Genomic DNA, 22,715 nt, shown 5'->3' with positions numbered 1-22,715 from the left:
AAGAAATTTCATAAAAGTTAGGAAGGGCAGGACTTGGGACCCATTGATGAGAAACTGGCTTCTCCAAACTGAAAACATGAGATCCTCACAACCCTAGCAGGCTATTGAGGCTTAACATTATAGTTCTCATCTTTTAAAAGATCTTTTTGGAAATGTTGCCAACAGTGAATAAATAGTGGAGCTTTAAAAATAGAAGTACTATAGCACTTAATTTATCAGAGTCTACATAATATTTGAGCATGAAATTCAAAAAGAATACTTTGTGTATTCGAAAGTATGTTAGATGACTTGGGGCTGGGGATGTGGCTCAAGCGGTGACATGCTTGCCTGGCATGCACAGGGCACTGGGTTTGATCCTCAGTACCACATAAAAATAAAATAAAGATGTTGTATCCACCGAAAACTGAAAAATAAGTATTAAAAAATTCTCTCTATTTCTTTCTCTCTCTCCTCTGTCTCTCTCTAAAAAAAAAGAAAGTATGTTAGATGACTAAAGTTTGTTTTTATTTATCTGACATCTTTCATCTTAGCATTAAAATGAAACTTACATGAATTTTTGTTTCATAGGTCAAAAACTGATACTAAAAAAAATTCTAGCAAAATGTTCTGTTTTCCTTAAGTAGGAAAATTCAAGCCACATGTACAGTTGTGATTATAAATAGGCACTTGTGTTTCTAATGCACAGACCATGAATTAGGACAGGTACTCTATCAGTACAATGTTTAAAACACAGCTAATATATTTTTCTTCTGGAAATAGAAGTAAATATTGGAAAAAATCTTGATAATAATCTTGATTATTCTAAATAATACCTGTTTGATGTCTACTGTCATATGAAATTTCATTTTGTGTACTGGATAACTTGTAATTAAATTTTGGAAAGTAATATATCACAAACTTACACGTGTGTGCATATTTGTGTGTATTGTATATGCCTCCAAAGGAAAATTATTTTGAAAACTGACATATACACTGTAATTTTGAGGCATTATAATGATTTTAATAACTTCTGTTTTTACATTAAAACTATCCACACATTCTCTCTTTAATTTTGAATTCAAGTGAATTATTTAGAAGGAAAATTAGACAACATTTTTCAAACTTTCAAACATTTTTCAAACATTTTTCAAAGAGGAAATTTAAAATCAGTTATTATTATCATTACTATTTTTGATTATGAATTTTGGTATAAAGTTATCTTTTTGAGTTGAAAACCCTTAATGATCTACTTTCCTTCTTTGACAATGTCTCTTTGATAGAACAAGAAAATACAACTTTTTTCTCTTTTGATTATTAAGGAGGTTGGGCATGCAAGTTGAGGAAAAGCCCCTCAAACCCATTAAATATTTCAGACACCAATACCACTGACAGTGTAATTGATTCACTCTGCATCCATATTAGGATGTTATTGTAAGTTTTGAAAAGTGTATATTTTCTGTTTTGTCTAAGAAATGTTAGACTGCCCTCCTCTTCCCCATGCTGGCTTCACATCTCACACATAATTAACTTAGCCTGTCCTGTTCATGGTGAAAAGAATTGTGGTTCTTAAACCCAGGTTCTTCAGAAATAACTTCAAATTAAACACCTGCAAATGTTATAAGTACCTCAATACGTTTCTGGAAATCATACAAGTCACATAAGTTTAAATGCATATGGACAGAATAAATGAAGACCAGAATTGCCAACTATTTTTTAAGGCATTTTATTGATTGTGGGGGATTACCTTATAATGGTTGTAGTGCAACAGACATTCATCCTGCAGAGGATCAGGGTGATCAGTCAATGATATTCTATCCTGTTTTTTAAGGTAATATCCAGATTTTATTGTGATACCATGTTCCACTGGCAATTCAGATTTAGTAGGATCACATGGTGAGAATTATCAGTACAATCTCTCCAATTCCAGTTTGAGCCAAGGTGTATATGATTCAGTTACAATTACTTGCCATGAATTAGAGTGGGATCTTTGGTAATTAGGAATGTTGTTGCTCTTTTCACTGTCGAAGCCAAAATTTTGTTTAAAAATATGACTTGGCAGAAATATATTTTTAATATTTTTTTCTATTATTGTTAAGCTCATTTTTTCCAGTATAATAACATAGTATTTATTGTTATCCCAAACACATGATTATGAATTAGAATCATTTTGGTAAATGTTTCAAGAAAGCCTGATTCATTACTTTCCTACAATATTGCACATTGCTTCTATAACATTACTGTTTATATTTTCAGTGAACTGCTCCATTTATCTGTTAGAATGAAAAGAATTTAGACAGTGACATTAATTACAATGTATATTCCAAAGAAAATGGTAGGATAAAAGTGAGGATAGAATAGCCTTATATTTTCTTGCAAGTTGGGGGTATCTAAAATTCCTAACATTATTGGACCAAATGCTCTAGTTTAGAAGAAAGAGGCTGAAGCATTTGCTCCAAAGTATTTGATCATGTGGATTATAACACACAGAGGTCACCATATTCTCATTGTGTGAAAAAGGAAAAAAGATATTGGTGCTAGTGTCTCCCTGATGTGTGATTAGAGTGTGTTTCCACAGATATAACTAGCTGTATTAAATTTTATAGTAATTGAATGAATTGAAAATATGGAAATTACCAAAAGAAAAATATTATTAATCATCCTTTCTATTAAAAAAAAAACTTGGCTTCCAGCAAATCTATCTTCCTGAAAACTTACTTTTAGCCAGCCAGCCCATTATTCCCAGATGATGAATATTCTCATCTGCAGAGATTTTGTGTCAGCTTTCAACAATAATAATGCCAGTAACAATGGGATTGTTTTTTTCTTTGTTGCTACAGCTGCACTAATGGAAAGATTGCCTCTAGCTGTCAGTTATGTGATGGCTACTGTTATAATGGTGGCACTTGCCAGCTGGACTCCGAGACAAATGTACCTGTGTGTCTGTGAGTATTTTATAATGTCATGGGTAATTTATGATAGATTTTGTATGTACATGGAATTCCTATTGTATTTTTCTCCTTTCTCAGGATGATACATTTTAAATGAGTGTTTCATGTACATCTCAAGTATTGTCCCTCATTGACTCATGTGCTACAGAATCTCCTTCATCAATTTGCTAATTATTTCATGAGGAAGAGCTCATTCAATTCTTAGCATCATGCCATTTCAGACATTTGCAGACCTTTGAACTTAGAAATGTCCGGGAAAACTGTTCCAATTTTATTGACCTTATTTGGCTATGTGAAGCCTAGAGACAATCATCTTTTATGAATCCCTTGGTACTTGTGCACATTCTTTTCAAAAGAACTTGAGATATCTTTTCAAATGTATAATGCTATTTGATGTTTGTATAAAGCTTAGACAGTATAGCATTATGTAAACCTATGAAGCCCCTGGTTCCTTCCCAATATATCATATCGAGTCTGGGGTTTCTAAATACATAGGAAAGTATTGAAAGTTATTGATGTCCACAAGAAAATCTGGAATTTCATATTCTCCCCCTTCAAAGTATCTAATTGTCTAGAATTAACAAATTGAAATAAAATCATCCAGCTTAAGTGGTCACTGTATAGAGCTGTGCTTAATTAACACTTTTTGATCAGAAAGGTGATGTCCACATATGATCTACGTCCACATACTGTTTTTCACTGTGTCAGGGTAGCATGTGATGAGTGTGTATGTGATACAAGTAAGCATTCCTAGGAACATTGTTGTTCAGATGTTACTATTTTTGTATAAAATAAATTTGACGCATATTTGGCAAAAAAAGAAAAAGAAAAAATAAAAAAAAAAGTCAGACGCCTTATTTAGCTGTATTTTACTGAAATTCTACAGATGCTCTGTGGGGTTTAAAAGTCAGCGCTGTGACCAGAAAGAGAACCCTTGTGATCACTACTGTCAGAATGAGGGGATTTGCACTTTAACTGCGTTTAATGAGCCGAGATGCAAGTAGGTTTAACCTTCCACTTCCTGCTGCGCTTCGTGTGACATCATTTCAGGCCACAGTTCATTGGTTTAAATCATGAACATCCACATGCATTTCACAGTGTGTACTTAATCTCGGGGCTCATCTGTGTCAAACACACTTACCCTTTGCTTCGCTCACTGATAAGTATGTGCACCACAGACTGCTAGAGTGTCTAGAAATATATCAGAGAGAGAAGTAGAAATGCTAGTGGAACTGTCTAGTAAAAATACATGATCTAGAATAGTAGTTTTTAATTACAGAAGTACAGAAACAGGTGTTCTAAGACTCTATTACTGTATACTATATTTGGAATGATGATTTTTAATTAGTATCTGAGTTTTCCTTTTCAAGGAATGATGGAATAGTACAATATGATTTCCTAAAATTTTACTGAAAACTGTCTTAGTCAGTAAAACTTCGCAACAGAGAAAAGAGATGCATATCAACATATTTCCAAAGATGTGATTAATTCATAGTTTAAATCATTCTGTCTTCATCCCATTTGAGGTGTTTTGAGTATCTGTGAAAAATAAGCTCCTGTTTCCTCTGAGAAGTTTCAAGGATCACTTCTGGGTTGATCATAGTGGAAGTTATTTTTGCTATGTGCATTTGAGCTCTGGAGATGGATTGTATTTGGCATCCGCCTTGACACCCAATATCATAATCAGCAGCTATTGTTGGCTTGCAATAAAGGTTGCATGGTGGTAGCAGCAATGTAACTAGTAATGAATTTACAGCTCAATTGTATTAAAATTTAGGTATTTCATTACCTAAACTTTATTATTTTGTTTATAATGAGTTGCCAGAGATTTGAGGCCAAAGCTTGAGCTGCAGGAGTATGGATTTGAAGGTGGTACCTATTGAGGTAGAGGAAAGCCCTGGGGATAGCTGCAGGGACCCCACAGCAAAAGGTTTGGCTGGCAACAATTCAAATGAAAAATGATGAGGGATTGAACCAGGAATGCAACTGCAAGGAAGAATAGAGAGAACACTGATTCATGGATATTTCAGAGTTAGTAAATCTGGGGTAGTCCTTGGCCAAAAACTGATCAAGGACTTATTTTATTTTCAGAATGCCTGTAATAACTGCAGTGAATCCCAGTATTTATTTATCCTGCCATGGTGGCACTGTTCTTGGGCAAAATACACAGATTTCAAGTCCCCTTGCCCTTTCCCGTAATTAGGTCTCAGGATGATTTCCTGTCCAGAACCAGAACAACAACCGATTTTTCAGGGTTTAGAAGCCTACAATATTATCAGACACTTTTCATCCTAAACAAATATTATCAGAGTCACAGGATTTAAACATAAATATCATCTTATATTATAACTGGGGTTTAGAGAATACCTTTTATTTTTATGTACCTATGTCTCTACAAATATCTACCTTTGGTGGCTTTATGAAAATTTTGCATGTGTCTTGGTTTCCTCTGCCCTATAATTTATTGTGAAAGTAAGAATAATGCTTATATTGTATTCCTCTAACAAGTCATAAAAGAAGCATAGAGGAATTGCATTCCATTATCATTCATTCATTCATTAAACAAATATTGATATATGATAAATAAGATATTGGGTTATTTTAGAAGGAAAATAACTACTGAACTGGAATAAGTAAATACCTTGTGTTAAGCACTATATGTTAAGTACTTCACATATTTCAGGTATAATGTTGAAAATTATATAACAATAATCATTATTTTCTAATATTTATTCCCATTTCAAAGATAACAACATGAGGTTAAATACTAGGAAGGTTCAAAAGTCCTTGTCCTGTTTATAGTTGTGTGCTGTACTTCTCATTTTATACTACACTAATCCCAATATGCAATACTTTGAAAGAACTTAAAATTCATTTAAGGTAGATAAATGATTTTAAAAAAATAAAATGCCACTCATCAGTTATAATAGAAATATCATAGTGCCATTGAAAAACAATGGAATATAGAGATTAATTAATGATTACATGTGGAAGAGTAAAAGACTTTGTAGGAGAAGTGATATTTTAATAGTTTTTTTGAAAAAAAAAAACATAATAGACTTACAAGGGAGAAATGACTGAATATCTTTTTGAAAGAAGGAATAGCACATCCCAGCATCTTGGTAGGCTGAGAGAGGAGGATTGAGAGTTCAAAGCAAGCCTCAGCAAAAGCGAGGTGCTAAGCAACTCAGTGAGGCTCTATCTGTAAATAAAATACAAAATAGGTGTGGGGACGTAGCTCCATGGTCAAGTGCCCCTTATTTCAATTCCCAGTACCCCCCCCCCAAATAAAAGGAATAGAACAGAAAGAGATGAGGGTTATAAAGATAGAAAGCAGGTAGTGTGGTATACTGGGAGGAGAAAAGGACAAGGAAATAAGTTGGGACCTGTTTGTGAGATACACTTTATGCCATGATATGAGAGTGGGTTTACAGGAAGAAGGGCAGAAAGTTAAAGTTGAAATCCTAGGAAATGCTAATGTTTTGATATTGTTTAAAGAGGAGTCTGAAAAAGTAAATGTGAAGAAAATAGAAATCAGACATTTAGTAAGAAGCAGATTCCTTCAAGTTGAAGGGGAAGACAATATGAAAGATCAGCCTCCCACCACAGTTCAAAGAGGACAACCTTTTTTTGTGGCTTACTGCACTTTACAATTAGATGGCTGTTGTGGGAGATGTGTCAAAGGCCTTATACAGGCAGAAACTTTACATTAGTTGGTTAAGTCAAAGTTGAGGAAGTAGAGAAAACTGTACATGCCCTCCTCAGAGTTTCATTATGGAATAAATCAAGGAAAACCAATAGGTAATTTCGAAGCAAAAAATATCTTTATAAAAAGGATCATATAAGTATTCAACAGAACTGTACTTTCACTATTTATTAAAGGCCAACAGTCCAGGCTACGCTGGTTAGAGAGATGTTTCAGACAGATTTCATGCTCATGTCTCTTAAGTGTGATATTTCTAGAATCTGGAAAAAATTATAATATTCTTCTGGATAGTTATAATTCATATGATACTAACACATAATATAAACATACTTAACATAAAGTGTCTACGATCAGTGCAATACAAAGTAATCCAGACAAGGGAGGATGCATGCCTCAGAATATCTTCCTAGTAGTTGTCTCTTCATTCAGGGAGATTTCTGGAAACATAGGTTTCAGCCTCAGGTCTCAGTGATCGTGAGCATGTATCTTTAATGAAAAGTTACTATGTACCATTTCATCTAAAAGCCTTTATAGGAAACAAAAAAAATGCTTTAAGAAATATAATACAGTGCTTTCTATAGTTTCATTGGTAGTATATTTTCTTTTCTTCATACAGTGAAAAACTATTTGGAATTGTATAGTAGTTATACACATTTGGAAAGTCTGTAAAGTATTCAGATCTATGAAGGTGACAGCTTTCTTTTTTTCCCACATAGAAATTTTTATAGCTGTATCCTTCAATTTAAGGAATAGATCTTTTCTCTGAAAGCCTTCACTTCTGTCTCTTGATGGCCATTTTCACTTGTGTCTATGTGTGGAAGAGAAAGCAAACTTCAAAGAGAAGCTTAGCAAAAAAGGATAAAATCTAGGTTTTTCAAAATGTTTATTTTGAGAGGGTGTTGGCATCAAAGTACCTATACTGAATAATGTTAAAACTACATTTTTAAAATACTGTTATTTTGATGACCTATTAGTAAATAATTTTTGTTGTAAGTTACAGAAATTATTAATAGTGTGAAGAATTATTGAACTAAATATAGCAACTTGACTGTGCTTTCCTGATTCTAAGGGTCCTCCCTAGGGTTAAAATTTTTATTACATCGGATTTAATTTTATTTTTTTTAAATACCATAGACCTACTCTTGTAGCATTACTTCCCGGCAGTAGCCACAGTACCTGTCAGCCACCATAATAAAGAAGTGTTTGTAGGTCCTCTACCTACACTGCCTCTGCTGCCTTCCAGCACACAAACAGCCTGACTGTGGGCACAGAACCCCACCCAGCTCCATGGAGTCTTTTCTTGAACATCTTGTTGAAACCCAGTGCCTCTAGTTAGCTTTTCTTGTACCATTGGTCTCAACTCAGGTATCACTTTTGTATGCCACATGACAAGTGAGCAGTAAACATTGTTGGAATTGTACTTAACTAAAGTTCTTCAAAAGAAAAGAGTTGAATTTCTGTAATGGACAAATATATGTAAATTTGGGGTTTTGTACCTTTATGGACTGAATTGGGTTTCCTACTCCTCAAACTAATAAGTGAATGCCCTAGCATCCTATTTCTTTGCTACTTCATAACAAGAGTCCTCTTTCCTCCAGTTTCCAATAACACTGTGACCAGCCAACTCCTCAGTTTCAGTGGGTCCAGATGCAGTCTTCAGTGCTAAAACAGTTGATCTTCAGCCTAAGGTCTAAAGACAGGAGGGCCAAAAGCCATGAAGTGCAGCTGCCACCTCCAACTGGATCTGCCACCTCCAGTTTTGGGGATGATGTGCATTCTTCCAGGAGTACCTCAGAATAAAACTGTATTTGTTTGGGAGGGTGGGGACAGGACCTTTAAAGAGGTAATAGAGTTAATGGGGTCATTAGTTTGGGACCTAATGCAGTCTGACCATTGTCCTTATATGGAGAGGAGATTAAAACAAAGACTGACAGATATCACATATGCTACAAGCATAGAGAGATGAACACATGAACATCATCATGACAGTAGCTGTCTATTAGCCAAGGAGAGGCCTCAGAAGAAATCAAATATATTGATAACTTGGTCTCAGAGTTCCAACTTGTGGGAAAATATTTGTTCTTTAATCAACCCACTCTGCAGTGTTTTGTTATAGCAACTGTATCAAACAAATTCAGGTTTAAGTACCAAGAAGTAGAATTCTTCTGTGACATACACCTAAAAATGTGAAAATGGCTTTGGAATTGAGTAGTAGGTAAATGGGGTAGAGTTTTGAAACACATGTTTGAAAAGGTCTGAAGCCTGGATTCTTCTAGGTGCATGCTTGTAGTCCCAGGTCCTCCAGAAGCTGAGGCAGGAGGATCTCTAGTTCAAGGCTAACCTGAGCAACTTATCAAGACAGGTCTCAAAGTACAAATGACTGAGGATGTAGTTCAGTGCTATAGTGCTTTAGGATTCTTCTCTACTAATGTAAGACAACTGGAAGGAAAAGCCCATATGGCCTTGAAGAAGCTATTTGTAGAAATATAGAATTTCAAGATGCTTCTTGGTGAGGTGTCAGACGGAACTGAATCATGTGTCACTGGAAACTGCAGAAAAGGCAATCCTTGTTGTAAGGGACAAAATACTAGCCTGAACTGTGATCTAATGCTTTGTGGAAATTAGAACTTGAAAATAATTAGCTTGATATTTAGCTGATATTTCTCAGCAAATGGATGAAGGGATGCCCTGATTTTCTTTTTCTGCTTACGGTAAAATGTGAGAGAATGGAGAGAAGTTGAGGGAACTGTTAGGCAAAAATAAAACAGAATTTGAAAATTGGGAAAATTCTCAAGACATCCATTTTGAAAAAAGAGGAAAGACAGTGGGTAGGGAGAAAAAAAACCATATTCTGGAGAGGATAACAAACATGAATCTAAACAATAATTTACTGTGAAGAGAATATGGGTATGACTCCTGGATCCAAATAGTCATCTCACAGCATAAATGCTGCCAGCTTAGACTGAATGGAACAGAGATAGGAAGGTTGCTTTACTTCTGGGAGAACATAGAATGGGCCCCAAAGTCTATTCAGCTGCAAATGTATATTATCATTCATAAAAAGAAAAATATAATTGTAAAGGTGGTTCAGAGGTCAACAAGGCTGTTGCCACCAAAGTGTCAATAAAGCCAGCCAACACTTCAATTTTGGTGGGTGTGGCTAAAGCCTCCAGGGCCAAGAGGGTAGACCTTTAGCCAAGGGCTGCTATCCAGGGCCTCCAAAATGAAGCTGCTACCTCCAGTTGAGGGGATGATGGCCATCATTCAAGAGACCCAGACAATAGCAAAGCCATTCTTCTGGGCCCATAGGATAGAGTATGGAGCTGAAGATGATTATCCTCAAACCTTACAACACAGTGAATTTGCCCTGCCAAGTTGTACAATTTTACTTGAGACCTAAGATTCTTCCTTCTTTCCAATCTCTCCCTTTTAGAATGGGTTATGAAATTCAGGGTATATTATGATTAGGTAAATATATTTTGCGTGTAAGAAGGACATGGATTTTTTTACTGGCCAGAGAGTAAATATTATGGACTCAACAATGTACCAAAGAGGTTCATATGTTGAAACTCTTAACTCCTCAGAATGTAACCACATTTAGAGATGGAACTTTAAAGAGAAGTTGAAGTAAAATGATTGCTTAAGATTGGACATACCCAATTGGACAAGTGTCCTTAGAAGAAGAGATTAGGGCACAGACACACGGAGGAAAGATCATGGGAGGGCACAGGAAGACTGCCATTTACAAGCCAAGAGAGCAATAGCAGAAGATACCAAAGCTGTCAATGCTTATCTAAGATTTATAGCTACCAAAACATGGAAAAAATAAATTTCTGTTATAAAAAAAAAATCTCTCTGTGGCACTTTGTTATGGCTGACCTAGTAAGGAAATATAGCCACCATATGCATTTTGGCTCAAGAACCCCTTCATAGTCACTCTATTAAGAACATAATTAATATTTTTGTTGGATTTCCCACATGCCCATCCTTCCCTCTTGGTTATATACCCTCAGAATTATAGTATTCATTCTGCTGAAATCTAGAGAGATATTCAAATGTGCTAATAATTACCACTGGGCACTAATCACCAGTCCTTGGGTGCTCATGAAGAGGTCACACAGGACAATGAGAAAATCAGGGCCTCTTGCTCACAGAAATCTACCTCCTTTTCTCTGGATTTCTTAATGCAGATTTAAGTTCTTATTCTGCTCCTATCTGTAACCTATATTGACAGCCCTAGTGGGATCCATTTATTGGATAGTGTCTTTACTCTTAAAGGTGAGACAGATAGTGATGAAGCTTGTTGATTCTGCAAGATACGGTGAATGGAAAGAATGTAGCTTTTGGAGCTAGAATTAATTGGGTTTATGTATTCATTTCTCTAGTTAATTTTGCTGTGGTCTATTAGACTTTCTAAGTCTTAGTTTCCTTTTCTTCAAGACGATGTACATGTAAAAACTTCTAGACGAAAGAAATTCTGTGTGGGGGCAAATGAGACTGATAATGGTCATTTAGTGCCACTAATAAGTCCTTTATTTGTGCTTGAATTTGACCAGTATAATAATTAAAGACTTATAACAAGCTTTTATTTTGAAACCTTGGTGATGTCATTATGTGACATGTATTTTATGTTAGGTAATTTGTTCAAGTATCCTTAGATATATCAAACTTTAAACTTCTATTATTTGAAAGCAGCTGTTGAGTGAGATTTATAACATTGTAGTAAAGAGTAGCTAAGATTTAAAATTCTATATTTGTTTTTGTACATGCTTCATTTTTTGTAACAATAATTCTTTTGCAAAATCACTTAATGTTCTCTGTGTACCTAAAGACAACTAAGTCAACACTTTCTCCATTTGGACAGACAAAGAATGATCTAAATTATTCATTTTCAGACTAAAATAAAAGAACTTCTCAAAGTGAATGTTAAGTACATTTTTTTAAAAATTTTATTAGACCATAGATATTTTAGAGGTAACATATCTATAATTCTGTTATTTTAAAATAATAAGTTTGTCAATAGTAGCCCCTATTATAGTATTTCTTATTCAGTTTCTTTTTACAAATATTCTTTGGTAGAGTTTTATATAATTAAAGGAGGTTATATTATACATAATCTTTTATTTATTTACCTTGCATTATGAACATTATTCTTTATGTTAGATGTATGTAATTGTCAAATAAAATAGCTTTTTTTTTACAAAGAGAGAATTTTTTTAATATTTATTTTTTAGTTTTTGGTGGACACAACATCTTTATTTTATTTTTATGTATTTGTGAGGATCAAACCCAGCGCCCTACACATGCCAGGCGAGCGCATTAACACTTGAGCCACATCCCCAGCCCCTAAATAAGATAGTTTTATTCTGAATAGTTATCCAGTACTCTATTGACTAGGACCACTGGGCAAACTTATATTATTCAATAATTAGAATGTTTGTTTATTTTTTTACTATTTTTTTCTGAAGATGAAAACTTGTTTACGTAGCATCTTTTGTATAGTCTTGTTTGCTATGCCTCACACTTACAATTGGAAATATGGGGTTCAAAGTCCTAGATTTTATGACTCAAACTAGCTATTTCATTAGACAACTTATATTATTCATTGTCACACTTTCCTTGTGTGAAAAGTAGTGGTTTTGGACTAATTGTTCACTAATACACTGCAAAACTATGAATGACATTGAATTTAATGTGAGTCCTATTGGGATTTTGTCTAGAAACTGGCTTAAAATTGGGTCAGACTAACAGCCCAGCATAAATTCTTCCATAATTTCTCTGAAACACATAGAAGACACTGAAAAGACAGAAATTCCCACTAGCAGCAAAAATAAATTATAACAGAAAACCAACTGTTAACACACTATGGCACAACTGAGGGAGTTATCATAAAATTCTTGGCCATAAGCAAATATTTCCATTTAATATTTCTGTATGGCTTTATGACTTATTTACCTGAAACTTCAAAACAATATGCTAGACTGTTTCTAGGTACACAAATATCCTACCTATGCCTAATATCAGGAGAGAGAAAAGGCCTGTCCCTTGATTTATTAGATAATACCTTTTATTTTTTGTTACTGGGATTTAACCCAGGGGTGCCTTATCACTACACTACATTTACAAACCTTTATTTTATTTAAATTAAATTTAATTTTTTTTGAGACAGAATCTCACTAAGTTGCTAAAGTTGGCCTCCAACTAGCAATGCTCCTGGGATTAGAGGCATGCACCCACCTCACTTAGTTATATTATTGCCTTTGAAAATGAAAAAAAAAATCACTGCCAATATTCCTTTTATTATATTCATTCATCAACAAATACCTATATACATGAGTAGGAATAAGTATCTAATTTGGGGGTAAAAATATATAAATGCATAAGCATAATACAATTTTATGAAAAGCACACAAATACACGTTACTATATAAAACATAACTATAGCTGTTTATATGTCTTTGTATAATACATACATACACAGAGTAAAATCTTAAAGTACATCAAAATGGCAGCAATGGTATATGTTGGTGGGATTTGGGTAATGCTGATTTTATAAATATAATTTTTCTGTCTAATTTGTATTATTTCAAAAACAGAAGAAAATAGTTTTTAAAATTATTTGAATTGTTTAAAAAAGTTAAACCCAAATGTCTTAACTCAAATGTTAGATTGCTTTAGAAATCATATCAATTTAGGTACTTACTGTTTTTTAAATGACAATATGGCTAGACTCCAGAATACTTCTTATAATATATGTCATTGCTTCTTGCCCATAGCAACAACAATTCTCCATGTGGTCAAAACAAGACAGCACTGTTAGTTTTTATGTTTTACTTGCTCATTTCAAACAAAAGCCAAAAATAACTTGTGAACATTTCCCCCACATCTTCCTTTTTTTCTTATATTTTCTTGCAATGGTTAGATTTATTTATATGGGCATTTGGTTTTTGTTTATCATTTTAAATGTGCATTCCCACAAAATTGTCCTTTTCATCTTATCTTCTGTGTATGTGTTTGTGTGTTTTTACATCTCTCATCCTGCTCTATGGCATTCTGTATTTTATGGTGGGAGTTGACCTCTCCTCAGCATGTGGCCTTTGTATGTGAAACATATTTCTATGAAATTGGCCTGGGAGTGCTGCCTATTCTGCTCCATGGCCTTTTAAAACCATATGTCTATGTCTATACAGTAGACTTTAAATTCCTTCAAGTAGAAGGTAGAATCTGACTTATCTATTTCATTCCAACCACAAGAATGCTTTCTGCATGTATTATGTGCTTAATTAATGCTGCTCTACAATTAAGGTTTGGGTGTTTCTATTGTACTATGTTATAGGGTGGCCTATGTTATAATAATCATTCCATCTTTGTAACAGCACCTCTTACTTGGATAATAAATTTTCTCAGGATGAAGAGCCAGACAGAAGTAGACAAATCATTTATTTTACCATGACTTTTGATCTACTTTATCATCTTTATGATATCTTCTGAATCTATAGCAGGGTATTTCCTGAATGTTCTAGAATGTACATTAAATTCTCTAAATGAAGACTTTGATAGATAGTACATGATGTTATTAAGAAAACTAAATTTGATTAATTCTCTCCTATCTTCTCCTTGCCTTTTATTTTTCATCTGTTGTTTTTACTTTGGAATTCTCCCTGTTCCTGGGGAGTAAGAGGAAGGTTTTCGAGGATAGCTCCTACCCTTGAAGGCTTCTGTCTATTTTCAGGAAAGAGATGAGTTAAGAGAAAATATGGCAGGTGCTTTGAGGATCTGTGTATTACAACTGGTACTTGTGGAGGAGTATTGGGCAATGGTTTAACCATAAAATAATTCCCAGAAACATGACATACTTAGCTAGGAGCTTGAAATTCATTCCACAAGCAGTAGAGGAAAACTGGTGACACCTGAAATATGACATACCACAGCATCATGTTTTAGAAAGGCCTTTCTGACACAATGATCTGTTATTTTATAACAGATTTTATTTTATATACTTTATAATGAATTCCCATTTGTAATATAAAAGATGACAAAGAATTTTCAAAAAGGAATGGCTCTGGCACAAAACAAAAAGAATATACAAGACTTACTGCCTCAGGATGATAGTTTTTGTTCCCTTTTTGCCCTCTGTGCTACTTTTTCTAATCTTAATATGGAATTGTTAATAGTTTATTTCCCCTTTTACATATATAAATCATGCAGAATATTTTCTTCAACATAGTAAATAGATTTTAAAAAATAAAATCTTGAAGTCATTGCAATAGACCAGTCATGAAATGATCAGAACCTGGTATAATTTGAAATTTTAGAAATCTGAAGATGAAAAATAAATTGAGACTTTTAAAAAAGTTATTATTAGTGAAAACAAGCTATTGTTTTCCATTTAAAAGAAGATCAGCAGAGCTGGGCCCAGTAATACATACCTGTTTGAGACCAGCCTGGACAAATTAGCATGACTCTCTCTCACAATAAAAATTAAAAAGGGCTGGGATTTAGTGCAGTGGTAGAGCACCTGTGGGTTCCATCTCCTGTACCCCCCCCCCAAAAAAAAACCACAAAACGTTAGCAGTGCAAAGACAGTGACAGAAAATGACTATAAGGGAAACTGCAATTAATAAAGCCTGATCAGAATATATTGAGAGAACAGAGAAAGAATGGGCCTGGTGTCACCATCAGTGACTCTAAACATGCAAAGAAACTAGCTTTATAAACAGTTTCAAAGTAGATTTTTTTAAATGCAGAAGGACAGTGGATAGGCAAGTATTGAAGAAACAGTCACTGAAAGATTGATCTGAAATGGGCACTTTATCATTTTATTTGGATTTGTGACTGTCTCAATCTAATTATTTTACTAAAAATTCAGCATGTTTTCTAAGTCCCTATGGTGAAAATAGAGAAGGAAATGAACAGGTAGCAGAGAAACCATTGGTAAGCTTTTAGAAGAAAGATAATGAGTTCTGCTCTTGTCACAAATTTTAAAACATAGAAAAGATTTCTCTGTATTTGGATGACTAATTAAGGTCTTGATTTCTCAAAATATGGGTCTTGCAGAAAGGAGACTTCAGGGTATACTCTTCACTGGTCCTGCTGTCAGGCTGACTAACACTCTTACACACAGACCAGCGACCTTGTGGCCCCATACAGCACAGTTGAGAAGAGTCTTAGGAGATTGTCATGAGTGATTTCAAATAGATAGCAAGTTTTCAGCAGGGGACAGTTGAGAAATTCAACTTTAGCAGCCTGTGGTGTCTACATTTCAAGAGTCAGGTCATTGCATGTTCTTTATTTGCTTTCTGCCCCTTGGCATATTTTCAAAGCACAAAATATAAAATGTGCATGCCTTTTGGAGCAGTGAGGGCCAAGAAAAAAATGTCACATCGATATCTATCCTTCACAATCCCAGGTAACAGGTTGTAGTTTGTTCTAGTTTTTGCCGTGCTATCATGTCATGGGGAAAATAGGAGCAGCGATACTATATTTATCTGTTCAAGTTTAAACTCCAGTTTGTGCTTTGAGAGGACAACTATCACAACCAATTATGACACATACTATAGATAGCAATAATGTGCTGTATATTGCAAAAACCTAGAAGAAAGGACTTTGAAAGTTTTCCTCATCAAGAAATGATCAGTTTGAGATTTCTGTTTAACCTGATGCAATAACTACATAAAATATGCAAGTAGTAAAATAACACATTATGTCATTAAAATGTATGACTTACGCTTTTATGTCTCTGTCAAAAGTAAATTTTAAAAACTATATACTGGTAGCAGTTAGATGCAATTTTGATGTAGTTATTTTAATTTCCAATGATTTGAGACATACTCTTGGCCTTTCATATAGTCAGTAGATCAATAAATAAAGAAACTAAACAGAGTAAAACTATACTAGTCAAGACACAGTACAACTATAAACAATCAATACAATAACCAAAGAAACCAAGCATAATACAATAATATATTATTTTCCTTGTGTAACTGTTACTTCTGTAACCACTCTCTTTTCTTTTAGAGTGTTTTCTGTAGATTTCACTGTTTTACCACACAATAACAAATTTCAGATGTTTATAACAGTGTTCATTTCTTGCTCATATTTTATGTTTGAACAGGTCAATAAAATTGGGCCAGTCAACCTTTAACCTCACACTTGATCCAACTTTACTTTGTATAGTTCTCATAAAGAAATTAAATTTATATGTTTAACCAGCCATATTAATTTAAGAATTCCTTACATGCATCTGTAATCCCAATGGCTCTGGCTGAGGCAGGAGGGTGGAGAGTTCAGAGCCAGCCTCAGTAACTTAGCAAAGTCCTATGTAACTCAGTGAGACCCTATCTCTAAATAAATACAAAACAAGTGCTAGGGATGTGGCTTGTGGTTAAGTGACCCTGGATTCACTCACCAGTACCAAAAAATAAAATAAAAATAAATACACAGAACAACAAAAACAAAAAGAACTCCTTGTATATTTGTCATCAATTAGGGAAATTTTTTATTTCTCCTTTTTTGCACTATACAGTAGCACAAAGAATCATCATGTTGAAAGTGTAGAGAAACTTAGCCTAATGTTTCTTCCATTGGGAATGCAAACCAGAAATTGTAATTATCCTGATGCTAGTATTTCAACTATAATCTTTACATTTAACATTCCTAATATTAAATAATATCCATTTATTTACTTATATCAGACTCAGATGACATAAAAATTTTATATTTATCATAAAAACCAATGTATTTAAAAATTGCATTTATAATTTTCAACTTGCATTACAAAAGGGAAAAATATCAAATAAAGGAAGAAGCAGGAAAAGAAATACATGAAGTAGTAAAAGAAAACCACATAAAATAGGAAAGTAAAAATGGAAAATAGAAAATAAAGTATGTACATGTAAAGAGGAAAACATGGTTAAATGGTGTGGGCAATTCATGATTAACCAGGAAATTATGTTTTCCTGTAAAATATTGAAACTGAGAAACCTGAAATGGTATGGGTTGCTTGAAGATCATTTTTGAAAAGAAGAGCCTGCATTTCAACAAGGGCCTAATTCTAAAACTCACACATTCCATATAGGCCACACATATCGGGACTTTATTTCAAATAATTATTTAAATTAATTGATGAACTTAAATTAAATTTTGTACCTGATCTCCATATCACAATATTTATATACAAACAATTTTAGAACTGATTTTTTTTTGTCATTTAAAAATAAGTTTCTTAAATTACTGCCTCCTTCTGACAAGAACTGAATGGGACACAATTTCTGTCACTGAATGAATAAAATTTATTTATGCCAAAATTACTAGAATGAAGATTTAATGAATAAATTAATGAAAGAAAAAAGGAAGGAATAACATTTAAAAGAATTTAGTGTCTTATATGTAAAATGTTTCCCATAATGTAGTAATCTCCCTTTCATAAAGATATCCTTTATTGGTAACTAGCTGCAAGCATGTTCCTGTGAATATTTCTATATATAATTAACAGACTAAGGCACAGCACATGTATATGACACTTGAGTATGTATGTATGTGTATTCATAAGTGTTCAAATATGCCTCTTCCACAACTTCATGTAGTCATTCATTCATTTTGTCAACATTACGCATATATATATATATATATATATATATATATATATATATATATAATACAGCATACGTGTGTATATGTGTATGTGTGTACTATGTATTGGATACTGTTAAAAAATGAGGGATTCCACAGGTAAATAATAGATATATCTACCTTTAAGTAAGTCATAGTTAAGCATAATTACAGGAAAATGTATCTTTATACATTTATAAATTCATATATAGAGAAACACAAAAAGATAAAATTCTGGGTATTTGTGAATGTTGATCAAATATGTAGTGATATTCATAAGTGACCCAAAATTGCAGTTTTTTCTCTTGTAAAATACTACTGAAATATTTTATAGCACTTTAGATTTATTCAAGAAATTCATATCTATTTTATGAATCAGTTTTTAGACCCACATAAACCCTCTCTCCTTGAGTCTAAGAAAAGCAGTCCAACACTTGGAATAAAAAAGACATGTGTGTTAATGAGAATCTTTTGTCATAAACTTTAATGTTTGTCTGTCTCTAGCATGCTACTATAAATGTTAAATCTGTGTTTTGTGACTAATTTACAATTCTGTAAGATGGACCATTTTGTTAAATCTATTGATTTTTAAATGGTTAATAGCAAATCTTGCTTATTTTATCTTGATCTACCGCATACGTGTGTGTGTGTGTGTGTGTGTGTGTGTGTACATATATGGAGAGAGATAGATAAATATGTATGTATATACAATTTTTTATAGTTTTAGATTGCTTGAATTTTTTAAACAATTAAAGTCATTTGAAAAAATATTTTGGCATAGCAAGGTAGCACACTCCTGTAATCCCAGTGACTTGGGAAGCTGAGGCAGGAGAATTGCATGTTCAAAGCCAGCCTCAACAACTTAGCAAGGCCCCAAGCAATTTACTGAGACCGTATTTCAAAACTGAAAAAAAAAAAAAATTGAAAGTACAATTCTTACATTATGTTCATGGCTAAATGATTCTCACTGGGAAGGTGAAATTTACACTAGCACAGGCCCCTTTATCAATCACAAAACAGTCTGGAAATCTTTGGTGTTACCTTTTGGTAGATTTGCAGGGATCATCAAGAAATCTTATAATTAGAAGAAGGTATGTGTTGAAGTAGCAAAAGGGAGATAGACCTTTGTGCATTGAATTAATTTTCCAGTGATTTAGATATAACAAATAACTAACATCTGTCACTAAAAAAGAAAAAAAAATGGCACTGTCACTAAAAGTGAATTGAATACTTTTACAGAATTAGAGTCATATATTTACTTACAGTGACATTTACACTCAAAGCTTTGTAATAAGGTCTCTTGACATCCTAATGCTCATTGTATAAGATCAACACACTTTGCATAATCTTCAATAACTATCGTTGGATAAGCCACACACTCCCATAATAATTTCAGGTATTATCACTCACACCCTGGACATTCAAAGAATTAAGAAAGAAGGTTTTCATAGAAAATGATTTATTGCTTACTCTGACTTTGTGCTAAATATAAAATATTCAGATAGCAAGCTAGTTGCTTTATCACTGAGCACAAAGGTTTTCCCTCTCCAAAACCAGTGTTGGAATTAGATATTCACCTTGGGAGCTCTCCACTGCTCTTGCTGCGTACATTCAGTTTTCCTTCCCACCTTTAGCTATATAACTGTAACCACTATTTCTAATGTAATGGCCCACTTTTATGTCTTCAATTATATCCACCATATTACTTAATATTAGTTTTATTATTGTTCCTTTTCGATTTTACTTGATCCATGTAATATATTCATTTAAGTAGAATTAGCCTACTCATTCTAAAAATATCTTTCTGATCTGCTTTCAGTAAAACTTCCTGGATAATATATAACTGGTAAAAGTTTTCCATTGTTAGGGATTTCATTTCTTTTTTAATTATTCCATCATCATTTAATGTTAGTGGTCATTGTCACACAAGTGGACTGCAAAGAACTCTAGGTTTAAACATTTCTAATTTAACAAATTTATGGATAATTTTGTGGTAAACCACATTTCATTCTTTCTGTAATATTTTGCCTTAATTCTGAAAAATCACTTTAATCCATTTTATTAATTTTACCTTTTTGATGGTCACCTCAATTGGAATGTTTCATTAACATTTATCTTTCTTAAAATAATCATTAGTATGAGATTATTGTATGAGTCATTACCTTTTTATACTTTGCCATATTTTATTTTACTTCTCTGAAATCAAGAACATTCTGACCAAATCTTCATATTATTAACATAGGAATAATTTGCCTTAATCCTGTCAGTACCAATTAACACTTAAAGATGTAGTCTATTATTTTAAAATTAGCTACTGTAATACATAATTATATAATTGAATCAAGTGCACTCATACATCACATATAAATAAATTTAAGATACTAACGTTGGCTCTTTGAATAAGACAATTCAGAGTAATGTCAATCCATGGAAAAAGTAACAGTCAAATTTGGGTTAAGAATAGTACGGAGTAAGTAGTAATTATAGTACCAAGCAATTTATTTTAAAATATCAAATAAGACAAATATAAACCGTGGAAATTTAATATGGGTTATCATAAAGGTTATACTTCTTTTTACATTTTAGATGATTTTATAAATGATGGATCTTTAAAGATATATTAGTATCTTGGAATCACTCCAAAAATGTGAAGTTATTATCTAGAAAGATATTAATACCTTTCAATAATATATCTCTCATAGCCACTGCCAGAGGCAGATTACCAGGCATTGTGGGTTCACAGGTCTGAGACAATGTTCTAATTGTTAAAATTTTACTACTCAAAAACATATTATATTTGCATTCAGCCAAGTAATATTTTTACTCTTTTATTAAAAGCCTCATACTGTCCTGAATAAGGGAATAAAGAAAATCATGTCTTCCTACTCCGCCGACATTGAGTTAAAAGGATTATGATATAACCTCACATTTTTTCCTACCACTTACCAGTTTTACTCGTTTAAGTAAATTAATTGAACATGCACTTATCTCTTCATTTCATATGGTGAATAAATTCCTTCTTACAGGGTTTTTGTAGATGTTGAATATAGGTATATTATTATATGAAAAGTATCCACCCTAGAATATGACTCAAAGTTCAGCAAATCTTAATTGAACCTTATGCAAGACTGCAGATGAAAATTTGTGAGAAATATTTGAAAAATATTAACAAATTAAGAATCCATATTTATAGAACAAATGATTTTAACTAAGGATATTATGAAACAATCACAGATGAAAAATAGTGTTAAAATAAAATTAGTTGAATAAATATGTAAATATCTGTCCATAATGCAAGGACATATTTTGAATTTTGCAGTGCTAGTGACTGCAAGAGAAGTATGTCGAGGTTAGAGCTTCTAAGTCAGAAGTATCATGTACTCTCGACACCAAAGGAGTGAAATTTGAAACCTTAATAAAATTAAGGTTTTAAGTGACTGTTCTAATATTCTTTCAATATGTGAAAATGTTTTTGCATGAATCTGGTAACATCATAACAAGTTATCATATTTTAAATTTTTTGAATGAGATTTAGAAGCATTGAGATTTGAATAACACCATACATCATTTTTCCAAGGCTTAAATCCCATTGTGTCATTTTTTTTCCTATGTGAAGATAGAGAAAGGTATATTAAAATATTTTTCTTTTGGAGTACTTCTATCATCATGGTTAATAAGGGCAACCTCACACATATATATGAGAGGAAAAATTCAATTTAAAATTGCTTTAAGGTTAACCTTTGAATTTTACTATGATCAGAAGAGTTCCATGACCTTTAAATTTGATGAAAAGAGAAAGCAGATATTATTCTCATTATTTTGTTTAGAAGTCTTACCAAACTAGGTGACTCTAAACAACATTTCTGCAACATGACAGGATCAGTTGATATAATTGATCATTGTTACTATGAAAGATAATACCTAAAGATTTTAGTACATATTCACTATTTTACATCTGATTTCAGTTCTCTGCAATTATCACTGTACTACTTCAGGGCTATCATTATTTTGGACAGATTAATTATATGTCTTACATTTGTGCTATTAAACATAATAACTTTCATTTTAAAGATTATATTTTATTCTGTTAGATAAGCCTAGCTTATTTTGATATTTGAAAAGTGTTTATGATGCTTTCTTGTAATGTTTTATACTATTACCTTTATACACAGTGTTCTTGTAAGCTGTAGAAAATTATAATTGAAACAAAAATACAGTAGCTTTATAATAATTATAAGAACTACAGGGCATGACAAATTAACTATGTGTTTTATATAGTCACATTCAGGTGAGAATTAAGTATGAAAAATAAATAACTAAATAAACCATTTAGTTTGCCAGATACTGTCTAAAGAACTTCTAGCTAGGTTATTGAATCTTTTGAGCAATGTTGGAATACATATTATTATTCTCATACTAATAATTAAAATTGAATAATATTTGGTATAAGTATAAAGTATGTGGGAGTCTAG

General features: G+C 32.8%; 1 protein-coding gene across 1 annotated transcript in view; it reads left to right on the top strand.

The window, feature by feature from the left end:
• Positions 1–22,715, top strand: part of Lrp1b (LDL receptor related protein 1B) — a 1,492,917-nt gene that overhangs the window by 1,453,701 nt on the left and 16,501 nt on the right. The window contains exon 86 of the mRNA XM_077794359.1: positions 2,817–2,921. Coding sequence (XP_077650485.1) covers positions 2,817–2,921 — 105 coding nt within the window. The remainder of the gene's footprint in view (positions 1–2,816; positions 2,922–22,715) is intronic.

The sequence above is a fragment of the Urocitellus parryii genome, chromosome 1 (assembly GCF_045843805.1).
Source record: "Urocitellus parryii isolate mUroPar1 chromosome 1, mUroPar1.hap1, whole genome shotgun sequence".
Lineage (NCBI taxonomy): Eukaryota > Metazoa > Chordata > Mammalia > Rodentia > Sciuridae > Urocitellus > Urocitellus parryii.
Note: the sequence above shows the minus strand (reverse complement) of the source record. Positions and strands in the feature narration are given on the sequence as shown.